This window comes from Podarcis bocagei (genome assembly GCF_964188305.1).
Source record: "Podarcis bocagei genome assembly, chromosome: 1".
In the NCBI taxonomy this organism is placed as follows: domain Eukaryota; kingdom Metazoa; phylum Chordata; class Lepidosauria; order Squamata; family Lacertidae; genus Podarcis; species Podarcis bocagei.
Window position 1 is genome coordinate 49,933,697 of NC_138125.1, and position 13,454 is coordinate 49,947,150.

A 13,454-nucleotide genomic window follows, 5' to 3' on the forward strand; every position below is an offset into this window, starting at 1 on the left:
ACACAATAATGAATGAATGGAAATGTTGCCTCTGCTGTCAGACCGTGGAATACAGCCCATTCATTAGCACAAAAATGTTCTTCTGCCACCAGCGTAGATATCATCCTTTTTACCTGACACCTTTCAAGAAGCTTCCTTTTAGGGGTGGGGGTGGGGGAAAGTTTTCCCTTTTATGCCGCTTCTCGCAATCTTCTTAGCTGGCTCAAAGAACCCTAATATGGCCCTGTCTGGAAGTTACTTTTCTCCCATTAACCTCTATGTGCAGTGGCATCAGGGATAGATTTTGGACTGGCACCCCCCCCCCATCATCATTTTTTGTTAACACTACAGGTTGGATTTAGTAGTACTTAGAGTAGACCCACTGAAACCAATGGGAGTTGACTAAGCCCAATATAAAACCTATATAACCTTCTGAACCACACCACTGAAGATTAACATGCAGCCTCTTGGTTGGTTGACTGCAATAACAATAGGTGTAGCAATATTGGCAGGCTGTCACCACATATACAAGGCAAGACCATTAGAGGAAGATTCCACATTTATTCAAACATATATAAGTATAATGATCGGGAACAAATATAATGATCTGGTCAAAATATTATGCCAAGAAGATGCCATATTGTTTATTTCTGCCTAGCTGAAGAGAAAAAGTCTCTCAATAGAAAATGTACTTGATGTGCAGGTGATGCAAGAACAAATGTAAGACTTCTGGCATTTCAGTATGCAAAACTGACTCATAGTCTTACCTTGGAGAACGAACCCTGAATTTTCAATTCTGTACAGGAAAGATGTGAATGGTGCAATCGGGGACTTTGCAACCAGAAGCTGCAGAAACAAAGACAAAAACCAACAAAAAAATCCTATTTTATGCTGCTACTGATTACAATTCCAGTTCACAGAGAAAGCTTAACAACAGCAACCATCAAAAGTCTAGGCTATTTTGTAACAGCAGCTCTGCAAATACTACAGACGTATACCACTTTTATTTGCAAAAAATGTGCCTTTAGCCCTTTAGATTCAAAATATTCATATTTTTATTCACATTTAAGTCATATTTTCCAAAATACCACACCATTTGAATATGCCCTTCCACTCTGTTGTATATGTTTCAACAGACAACAAGAAATGCTCCAAACATCTGTGTGTTCCAGCACAGAAGGAGAGAAGATGGACTATGGAAGAACAATGAGACCCCACATAGAAATTTGCACATTAAGAAAGGAGCGAAGTCAACCCTTGTACCCATGACGGCTTTGGTTTCTTAAGAGTACTTGCTATAAAATATTCAATTTTTCAGGTCAACCCAAGCCCATACAACCAGCCCCCTATATTATGATTTGCACACGGAATGGTTACTGGTAGTTCATGTGACTTGCTGCTGCCATTCCTGAAAAACATGTCTGCAGCCCAAATCTGAAGCAGATTTCCTCACTCATTTCTGCCTCAGGAAAAAAAGGGAAAGGAACTGGAAAGCAATTTCCCAGTCTGTGGTTTTCACAGCGGCATTTCCAACTTTGTAGCCCTAAGGGCACCATTTAACAAGGCTGCTGATCCAAAGCACATTCTGGTTCTTTTCAGAGCTCCGTTTCAATTAAAGTGATGTCATACCCATTTCACCAATGCCCGGAAAATACACCAGACTTTACTACTTTCTTCATTTTTAAGTATGCATGGACAGAGGCATTTCAAAAATACCCAAACGGCCTGTGAACAGCACTGTCAGGGCCACTCTTCTGTTCCACAATTAAAGTTCTCCAGCAATATACCTTATAACCCTGCTCTACTTTGAGCTATGATAAAATCTGCCATTTCTTGTTGTCCATTAAATAACACAGTTCAGATGTGAGAAACGTATCTATCACTACCATGCCAAGCAGTGGCTTGTTTTTGGAAGTTGCAGTCCACAAACCAAAAGGTCCCTTGACCCTAAAGTGCAAGTGAAGGTGTTCAGCTGTTCTGAAACTCCTTCCGTAGAGTTTTATGCAGTGACAAGTACCATATGGGCAAGCTGCTACAAAAGGAAGTACTAAGGAAGGAAGAAATCTTCATAATGGTATTTTTTCATATGCATTTTAGGGCCATTGGACAACTGATGTTATACCGTTTATATACTGGATGGGCAGGGGTGAGCACTAAAGAAATCCCGAAAGGTTAGCTACTTTCTCACTTTTTTATTTGGTTAGTGACTCTACATGGAATTAGTCAACAGACAGCCTGCTCCAGAAGATGAACAGTTAAAGCCCAGTGGAATATAACAAAAAAAAATCCTTTGTAAACTTGAACTTGAACTTGAAAATAAAGGATCTCATAATTGTGCTCTATATAAATCTAACAAGCTCAGCTCTGTCTTATACTGATGATAACAAATGGACATATCCTCATTAAGTGGCAAAACAAAAGGCAAAGAGATCAGCACAGATGGCATGATGGGGGGTGGTTATTGGGTTGTTCTTGTTTTTATATTGATTATGTATTTTGTGGATTATATTGTGATTTTATCATGTGAACTGCCCTGAGACCTGCAGGTATAGGGCAGTATCCATATTTAATAAATAATAATAGTGTTGGATTAATTGTTCTAATTAAAAAGCCATCAAAGAGGGCACTTCATCCTTCGCTCTGTATCAGACCATTTTAGAGTCACACAGATGTACAGTAAGTAGCTGAACCATTGCAAAAGAGTTCTCAGTGCACTGTATAAAGACACAATTCCTGTCCAAGATTGAGCTCCATTTTTGCCGACTTTCAACAGAATTCTTAGTGCTGATTCACATAGTTTATAATGACACCTAGCGCAACACTGAAGCTCTTTTAAAACTGACTTTCCCTTTTTTAAAGCAGAGATGAATAATGAATTCAATTCATTATAAACTTTACAAAAATAAAACACAGTCTACCTGAAGACTTGGGGTGTGTGGGTGGGTGTGCAGACAAACAACTGGGGTCAGCATTTTAATTCCTAGTAAGATTGCTTGTTGTCTGCAATGTGAAGGATCATTCTACAATAGAAGAAAATGTGCTGGGCACCGCTTAGAAGTACATCTGTAGAGATCCTTACAAACAACCTCTTATTCTTGCTTATTTATAACATCTGTTGGCCTACATGTATCTTCCCTAGCTACTGAGGTATGAGGGTACAAGACAAACAGAGCAAAAATGCAGGTTTAGTAACCATTGTCAATGTTTTGCTTTGAGTAATGTTATGCTAGCAAAGCCATCTCAGGATGTGATATAAACTTGGTGACCTGTTGCATGGTGGAAATCTGCAATGCAAGCACTTTCCCTTCCTCAGCATAAGTTATTGTTCTTCATGCAAAGAAAAGCTGCTGGAGAAGGAAGGAGCATGTCACTTGTAGCCATGATGCAACCCCCAGAATTCCCTTTCCTGCATTTAACCTCATTGAATGATGCAATAATCTTCACCCCAAGCCACTGGGGTTGCCATGTACTCTGCTCATGAGGCTTCAAGCAGCAAAATTGTAAGGGGAAGTTCCGTTCTTTACTTACTGGTAAAAATTGGAATAAAATAAAGAACAATCTGTATAAAACACAAATTTCAAACAGCAGACACATGGCATTATTGAAACAAACATAATAAAAAGCCCCTTTGTCTTGCATGGCTCCTCAGTGGAACAACACATCAATAGACTCAACCACAATATTATGTTATGCTATTGAAGTATTCAGATATGGCATATGGCAGAAACACCAACCATCTCCATTTCATAGTGCTCCCTGCCAACTGCCTTGGGATGATATGGGGAACTTTAGTCCTGACAATCCTTAAATGATGCCCAGGCAGGTGAGAAGAGAATGCAGAACAGAAAATAAAAGAAAAACATAAAAGAAAAAAGAATAGTGAGTGGAAAGGAAACAAGAGCAAGAGTGATATATAAAGAGATAAAAGAAACACAGGCACAGTTCTTTTTGCTTTAGCAAGGAGAACGTTCCAAGCAGTGTTCCTTGTCCTAGTCATAAATGAAGTTAATGGGAGGGTGAAACCCCATCTCTTTGAGCAGGAGATCTTGGTCCCTATGGCAAACTATCCTGCAAAGTTTTTTTGAAGAGTTATGGCAATGGTTCAAAAAGTTGCCCTGTGCTTAGAACCCATATGTATGACTGTAGAGATCAAAAAGAACAAAACCTTATCCTTAAATTTCACAAAATTAACTACCCAGTTCTGAATACTATTAGAATTTTTAATCTGCTATGAGATTTTAAAACCACAACTAACATTATTATTATTAAGAACATTCATAAGTCCCTTTCCCAAAGTGGTGCATAGAACTTTATTCAGTTAGTTACTCTTTACTTTTAAGCCCAACACTCTAATTATCCAGTTTGTAACTACATTTGCATGGCAGAGCATAGCTGAGAAGTGAGAAGAAATGCACCGAATCAGCAATGTCATTCAACAAGGGATGTGATTATCTTAGAATGTTCAATTAGATTCATGAACTAATAAAACCACTGCTAAGCAAAACAAATCTTTCCTCCGATTGTGCCAAATGTCTGGGACAGGCAATCCTTATGCCAGAATATCCCTTCTTATTGTAGATGGAGAAACATTGTTTTTTCAGCTGCTTCAAGAAAACAGGAAAAGAGCCAGTGAGGAAAACAACTCCATTGGCTTTTGCATCAATTCAAGAAACTTTACTTTCCCCTGTTTGCTCACATCTTCTGTACCATGCAGGGGTTTAACCTGCTGTGCCAGTACCAAAGCAGAGCAAAAGGGAAAATATTGAACTTGGAATTCAACCATTCAACTGCTAGTTCTTATTACGATCATAGGAAGGAAGATGTCTTATATATACAGATTCAAGCCATTGGTCCATCTAGCTCAGTATTGTCTACAAGGACTGGCAGAAACTCCTTGAGGTTTCAGACAGATATCCCTGGGGATGTCAAGGGTTGAATCTGGAACCCTTTGCATGCAAAGTGTGTGGCCTTCCACCAGATTCCCTGAGAACAGGGTATAGGTAACAATATTCACCCAAATGCAGTATTCATGTTCCTAGCAATTAAATATGTGCCCAAATAGGGCAGCCTTGGGTACTGTTTAACATCACTAAACCCAAGCCATACCCAACAAACTTTCTATATAAACATTTTTGCCTTTAAAAGATAAATCACCAGGCAGATTTAATATAGAATGCTTAACCTCACTTGGAAGTATACAATGCTCTAGGAATTCTGCTACTGTATTGGTCACTTCATTGCAGAAGTGCAGGCATCCTGACTCTGTGTCAAGATGGTCCCTGTAGCAGTGGTGAGGCTGCCTAGCTATTGTTCTGTGCAAGTTTCAAAACTCTGTGTCAAGCTTTCATGATATTTTCTTTAAATATTTATTTTTCACAGCATACACAAATGACAAATACAATCCCCACCACACATGCACACACCAACGTGTGCATGCCCCCCGCGCTTATTTCCCCACCCCCATATTTGTAGAGTGTTTATACCAGTGTTTCCCAACCACTGTTCCGCGGCACACTAGATGTTGCCTGGTGTGCCGCGAGATGCTGCCTGGAGGGAAGCGGGCGAGTCGGGCGGCGAGAGGCGGGGCGGCGGCGGCGAGGAGAGGCCGCCCAGCGCGGGGCTCTCGCCGTCTGCCTGCCTGGCTGCCTGCGAGCTCGGCGGGCAGCGCCTCCGTCCGCAGCGCCCGCCTCGCGGCTCTCATTCCCTGCCCCTGCCAAAGCTCACCCAGCCAAGCTGCGCTCTCCTTCCTGCCTCGCTTTGCTGCCTCCTCCCCCCCCCACCCCCAAAGCTTGGAGGTTCCCCGGCAAGGGGGAGGGAAAAAAATTGAAACTTACACTTTCGTGCGTCCCTCCCGGCGTGACGCTGCGCGCTGACGTCACGGGGCTGTAATGGTGGTGTGCCTCGAGATTTTTTTCATCAAACAAGTGTGCCTTTGCCCAAAAAAGGTTGGGAAACACTGGTTTATACATTCAACGAGCCACAGATTTCCAACACTTTGCTATTGTTAGTCTTGCTGCTGTAAATAAGAAAACCAACAATTCCTTATTTTTTTGACAGCTCAGCCTTTCCCATCATGGAAGGATAATAATGCAATTTGAGAAGAAGAGTTTGGATTTGATATCCCACTGTATCACTACCCGAAGGAGTCTCAAAGCGGCTAACATTCTCCTTTCCCTTCCTCCCCCACAACAAACACTCTGTGAGGTGAGTGGGGCTAAGAGACTTCAAAGAAGTGTGACTAGCCCAAGGTCACCCAGCAGCTGCATGTGGAGGAGCGGAGACGCAAACCCAGTTCTCCAGATTACGAGTCTATCACTCTTAACAACTACACCACACTGAGGATCTGGAGTGGTTTGTTGGAATGTTATGTGGCTAGCCTCTTCAAACATTTCTTACCCAAAGTGCTGGCCCTCTCCTTCTGCACCCTGTTTCGAGGGATTTGCTGGCTACCTGCAGAAGGGATGCCATCAATGGCAGATTCTGCCCACCTGCCATTTGGGTGGGAACACTAAGGCACTTCTTGACACTGGAGGCTGGCAGGTCTGAGCAGAGGCATACCTCCATTCCATCCAAACCAACTCCAGCATGGCAAACAGGGGTTTTTGATCACTTTGCCTGTGGCCATTGGTCCATTTGACATTTGAAGGAAGCCTTGTTTCAATAAGTTTTTAACGTTTGATGTTTTACTATGTTTTTATATATTAATACACATTGAAAAATTGAGGACTTAATCTAGGGAGCTGATTTATGCTGAACCTATGCAATTCTTGACTACAACAAAGGTTAGCAAGGTATGCGACTGGCTGGAAGTGTGAATACCTGTCATTTATAAGACCTTGGTTTCTGTTCACTGAAGGATACAGCCTTAAGGTATTCTTGGATCCATCAATGCACCTGGATTGTCAGGTTGCTTCAAACTTAGCAATGGCCGTTCATCCCTATTATCATAACCTTGACACCTATAATAAGCTCTATGTACCACTACCCCTTAAGGACTGTTTTTAAGTTGCAGCTGGATAGGAAAATAGTTCTTATATACCTCACATACAATCACCTTCCCTCTTGGATTCCTTAGAATCAGACCATCTAAGAGTTGATACACCGTTTATGCACTAAAAGTGATTACTATGTACACACAGAAGAACACTCAGCAGTTCTACATTTGGAGAAATCCTGATGGAGGTACAGTGGTGCCTCGCAAGACGAAATTAATCCGTTCCGCGAGTCTCTTCGTCTAGAGGTTTTTTCGTCTTGTGAAGCAACCCTATTAGCAGCTTAGCGCTATTAGCGGTTTAGCGGCTATTAAAGGCTTAGCGGCTATTAAAGGCTTAGCGGATTAGCGGCTAAAAGGCTATTAGCGGCTTAGAAAAGGGGGGGAAGCGGAAAAAAATCGGAACACTCGCAAGACGTTTTCGTCTTGCAAAGCAAGCCCATAGGGAAAACCGTCTTGCAAAGCAGCTCAAAAACGGAAAACCCTTTCGTCTAGCGGGTTTTCCGTCTTGCGAGGCATTCGTCTTGCGGGGCACCACTGTACAACAAAGCCCAAGCACAAACATTTTCCAGATGTTTTGCATTTGGTTGCCATAACCAAGAATTGGAAACTTTAGTTTAATACATTTCAAATCTGCTTCAAAAGAAACACAGCGGTATTCAAACAATACACAATACTGATACAATTTAAAAGCATTAGAAGAACCACCATTCATAAAGCTCTATTTTTTAAAAAGAGTTATGTTCAACTAAGTCATACTCAGAGTAGATCCACTGAAGCTGATGGACTTAAGGAACTGAACTATAATGAAATATTACCGGTACATTAGTTTTCAAATTTCTCTTATAGGGACAAGTCTTTTTTCTATATAGATGCCAAATATTGCCAAAAGACATCAATAATAGTAATATAGGACCCCAATTCCCATCTGCGTAGTCCTGTGCATGGTTTTCCTGGTATGTTACAGAATACAGCTCTGTTTACACTCACATGTTGCAATTTCCATTCTTGGTTATTTGCAACCTTTGCACAAATCTGTGAACCAAAGCAGAGATATGTAGAACGGATCAGGCAAGCAATGTGACTTGATGTGACTAAGAAAGATACTAAAGATTCATCTAGAACAGGTTGATGAAAGAGAGTCAAGACCATAAGAGTCAAAACCAATGCACAAATATTGATATCTCCAGAAAAATATTTGCTTCTTTATAGGATTTAGGTCCCACACCTTCAACATGAGCTTATGTTGCCAGGGCAGCTAAATAGTATGAAACAAAAAAGGGCACCATCACCACCATACATATAAATAATAAAACTAATAAAACTATGTATTGAATTTAGATACTGCCCTTCTTCCCAACTAAACACATTAAAACAACCAATTCAACTAAATATCCACAAATCTATGAAATAGTTCATCAGATTTAGAGAAAAGATCCTGAAGGCTGGCTTCTTCATGGGGACCCTGGAATACCTTACTGTTGCTTTTGAAGTCAATGCCTGGTATTTGTCTCAAGCAAAGAAGGTGCAATAAGAAAAGAAAACTAGTAGACATATTGCAGCCTCCACCTGATCTATTCAAGGTTATTGTACAAAAAAAGAAGGCAAGAGGGGGCTTCGACAATTCTCCTCCAGCAGCCTCATCAACAGGGATTAAGGAACTTTGACTAAGCAGCTGAAAGAATGAGCAATTAACTCCAGCGATGCAAGAAGAAATCAGCTAAAGGCAAATGGATTTGTCCAGTTTTCAACCTGTGGAAAGGAGTCTGTGGTGGTTCTCAATGGGGCTTACAGAGCCAAATTCACACAGCCCCAAGACTGAGGCATATATTTGCAGCCATAAATGGCATGACTGTAGTTTGTGTTCCTGTTCCTGTTCACTATTCATCCATGAATGCCATGTTAGAATTTGTCCCCAAACAACCAAATCACACACTTATTGGTGTGTGCTGCAGTGGAAAATTTTGATTTCCAAAGCTCAGTATGTTTGAAGAGAGATTTTTAATTAAAACCAGGTTAATGGGTCATAATTCAATAAAACTCTTTATAGAGCAGTCTAAATGCATCATACCTACCCCACAAGAAAATCCTGTCCAACGGAAGCTGTTTAGAAAGGGATTTCCTCTCTGCTATTTTATAGAACAGCAGCAATGGCTGCTTGGGGCACTTTATGAGAAGTGGGTCATAAATCCAAACCAATTAGTGAAGACAGTACACAGGCAGCATTTGTGTTGAGCATACATCCCACACAAGCACACTTCAGGAGGCAGGGATCAAAATAAACAGCAGCAACATGAAAAACATATAAGTCACTGAAGTCCCTTCTCCAGCAATCCATGACTACATTTCCTTGCCTTGCTTGATTTGCCCCCATCTCAGTTTAATACATTCAGAAAATATAGATTGCATGAAAGGTATTTGCATCGTGCATATTGTTGAGAAAGTCCTTTCCCAGTATTAACTTCTTAATCTTCCAAGTAAAATTCACTATTATTTCTGTTGTTATTTATACTGTGTGGAATTGAATGTTGCGCTAATATGATCATTCCATCATTACAAAACATTTCTGTTTGCCAGATGGAATGCTCTCCCCCGACCCAGAATGCTGTTCTAGAGGTTCCCTCAACCCCCACTCCAAGCCAATTTGGGGAGTGGGGTGGGAGTAGGAGAATGGAGGAAAGAAAAAAATTGTGCTAGGGGGACTCATTTGTGCTGGCTTCTCCTAGCACACCTATTTAGTTGACTCTGCCCCAACTGTTTATTGTTATTCTACAGTGACCTGGGATACATTTGGATGAAGGGAAGTTTAATTCTTTCAACAAAATAAACAAATAGTGCACTACTGTAATATAAATTTATTAGACCACTTGTTTGGAATGAGATAAACTAAAGGATAAGATGCAGCAGCCACATTTCCTGATCAATAATGCAGATTAGGTGATTCACACCAAGATAAAATACATTCATCTATCCATTTAAACGCCTTTTTAAGGAAGGACGTTCTATTATGTTATTACTAAAGATAAAAATGTCCATAGTATAAGCCATATAAAACTTTTCCCTCTGCACACTTTGAAAGTCCTCAGATTTGAGGACTTCCAGAGGCAGCCGGGAACATATATACATACATTTTGTTTGCACTTAGGTATCATAAGAGACAAGAGTCATGGATATATATTCTCTATCTGTGTTTCTTTCTTCTTATCTTGATGAGTCTATGCATCCATGCAGTATTTCTACTGAACAATAATATATATGTAAGGAAGTCAACATCTGAGACCGTAGTTCATAATAACCAGCAAGCTATTCTGTAGTTTTTCTCACAAGCTGGAAGTGTTGGGGTTTTTTCATGTGATGACAGATTGACAGCCATGCTGATAAGCATAAAAGAAATTATGCCAGTGTCCCTCACATCACTCTTTCACGAAGGGCAGTAGTCAAACCTTCTCTTTATCTCTCTCAACTCCTAACTTATACAACAACACAAAATGCAACTTAGCAAGTCCTAGACTCCAGCCAAGAAACCAAGAGATTATCCTACATCACATCTTAAATATTTTCACCCACAGCAAAATCATTTTAGGATAAAACAAAAACTCTACTACCCCTATTCCATATTGACACACGCCCCAGAAAAAAAAGAGTAAGTTCAAGGTGAAAAGCTAAAGAAATAGTAGAGAACACACATTAAAAGCCCTGAATGTGGAACATGTTTCAGGTCACTCTAAACAATAATAAAATAAAGAGTTGAACTGGGGCCTGATGTACAAATTCACCCTGAGTTTCCAGAAGCACACAGCAAAACTAAATTAGACATTCCTTGGCCCAAAAACAATATGGCTGGAAGAACATTTGGAAGTTGCCCCCTTGTATATGTGGGTTGTAAAGTAAGTACTGATGACAAGCATAGCACTGAGCTACAGAAAGCAATAATTTAATAATCACCTGTTCCTGCTCTCAAGCAATATAGTTCTCTTTGTAGGAAATGGGAATATTGCATTGATGTATCAGCTGCATTGCTGCTGGCTTACAAATCATACCTAGTTAGGGACCAACAACTCAGGGGGACCTGGATTTATGTGTAATAGGAAGTCAAGGCTTATTAGCTTGTTTATCCCACTCATAACAAGGGAGCAGAACAGGAGCAATGGGGCAGCATGCAGCAGCATGTTCCTCATTCATGATGGTAAACTACAATAAGCCAGAAACCTGGAATTATCCTTATGTGTCAACGTGGAAAAGAATTAAAATTTTCACAGACTACATAAAAAACTCCAGGATATGTGAAATAATTTCTCCCCTGTTCATATTCTCTTTTGTTCTATATTTGTGTTGCTGGACAGATCAGGAATTTATCATCCATAAAAAGCTGCTAATATTTTAAATAAGCAAAGCAGCAGTTTGGTGTTTCTGCATCCAGACTATTTGGGTAAAGCACTGTACCTGAGTTGTAGAGATTTGTGTGCAGGAGGTCCAAGTTCCAGTTCCTAGCATCTCTCCAGATAGGGCTGTGAGATACCCATCTCAAATCTTAGAGAGCTGCTGCCAGGCAGCATAGACAATGGTCTGATTCAGTATATGGCAGCTTCCGATATTCCTTTGTTAATGTAACGGATTTGAAACCATCTGTTTTTAGAAAAATTGTCTTTTGCTTTGAACTGAGTTAACAACAACAACAACAATTTATTATTTATACCCCGCCCATCTGGCTGGGTTTCCCCAGCCACTCTGGGTGGCTGCCAACAGAATTAAAAGCACAATATAACATCAAACATTACAAACTTCCCTGAACTGGGCTGCCTTCTAAAAGTCAGATAGTTGTTTATTTCCTTGACATCTGATGGGAGGGCATTCCACAGTGTGGGCGCCACTACCGAGAAGGCCTTCTGCTTGCTTACTGAGCATAGTACTGTCCCTTGGTGGCTCAACTAAGTTTTACCTATTGAAATTAATGAACCTGACTATGTCCATTAATTTCAATAGGACTACAGTGGTACCTCAGGTTACATACGCTTCAGGTTACAGACTCCGCAAACCCAGAAATATTACCTTGGGTTAAGAACTTTGCTTCAGGATGAGAATAGAAATCGTGCAGTGGCGGCGCAGCGGCAGCAGGAGGCCCCATTAACTAAAGTGGTGCTTCAGGTTAAGAACAGTTTCAGGTTAAGAACAGACCTCCAGAACGAATTAAGGTACCGAGGTACCACTGTACTCTGAATAAAAGCTTAGTTGCATACCACCTAATAGGTGGAATTCAACATTGTTCTATTTTGATTGTTCTGTCAGAGTAAACATTTCTACTTTCCAGATAAAACACTCTTCCCTCTCCTCATCCCACATGCTGTTCGGGGTGGGTGGGTGTCTCAACCCCCCAAAGTCTATTGGTGGGGGTGTTCAGGAGGCATGGAGGAGGACAGAGGGACAAGTCCCGTTGTGCTAGCATAACATGTCCCACTGGCTCCCACTAGTGCAACTGTTCAGTTGAATCCATACAGCTAAGTCTCAGGTCATCATTGGGCCTTGGCAGTCTAGAATATCTCTTTTTAGCAGGTATCAGACTGGGATAGTTATAGAAAACCTTTGGTTACTCTGTTGGGGACAAAACACTCAAGTCCCAAACCAATATAAACTACATGTTATGTTAACACAGAGATTTCTGTGGGGAAACTGAGAAAAGTGAATAAAACCATAATGCCATTGTATTGCGTTTCCATTTTATTTAGTGTCGTTTCTAATCCAGTTCTTAGACAGAACTGTCCACTGATATCTGAGGGTGTAATGGATTAAAGTCAAAGACAAGTCTAAAATAATGTAAACATTTGCTCCTCCATAAAAGCCCTTCTGAAGAGAAGTGGGACATAAATCCAACTAGCCTGCAGTGCCCTGACAGTGTTTGCTTTACATATACATCCCACACATGTCCATTAGGAGGTCTGAGTCCTGATAAACAACAGCAGCGTAAATCAACATACCGTGCAGATGGATTTGCAGCAATGGTTGAGCACTTTAGGTCAGTCTCCTAGCTTCTTACTTTCTTCCATGCAATAATTTCTGAGACCAGTGCTTCTCAAATGTTGAGATAGTGAGCCTTTCTTAAAGGGGAAGGGAGAGACCTGCTGGGGCCTCCACACAGCTAGCTGCCTTAACTAGCCACTATGTGCCGTGTCAGACTCCCATGGCTGGCAGACAGACAGACAGAGAGAAAGAAAGAAAGCCTTAGGACCACGTGAAGCCCAGTTCCTCACAGAAATAAGAAGGTCACAAGGGCCATCATATTTGTCATTTCTTACTCCCAACAATTTCAAACTGGAAAATAATCAAACAGTCTCTTTGTGGATGTTGCGAAGGGGCACAACAGCACTTTAAGCCACTTGTTCAATCAGCGTGTTCAAATTTGGACTAGAATTGGGTCAGTCCTTTGCAACAAATCATAGTGCTTAGGTTTCCAGGGTAGAGATAATATTTTGTATTTTCACACAGACAA

At 40.9% G+C, this 13,454-nt stretch overlaps 1 protein-coding gene across 19 annotated transcripts in view; it reads right to left on the minus strand.

Moving 5' to 3' along the window:
- The window catches only part of RAD51B (RAD51 paralog B), a 403,358-nt gene that overhangs the window by 213,896 nt on the left and 176,008 nt on the right, over window positions 1–13,454 (minus strand). For 18 of the 19 annotated variants that reach the window (XR_014012866.1, XR_014012867.1, XR_014012868.1 and 15 more), the window contains one exon: window positions 747–825. The exons of the other annotated variant lie outside the window; for it this stretch is intronic. Coding sequence is in view for 12 of the 18 variants with exons in the window: in XM_081212884.1 (XP_081069010.1) it covers window positions 747–825 (79 nt within the window). In the remaining 6 variants the exon portion in view is untranslated. The remainder of the gene's footprint in view (window positions 1–746; window positions 826–13,454) is intronic. 19 annotated transcript variants of the gene reach the window in all.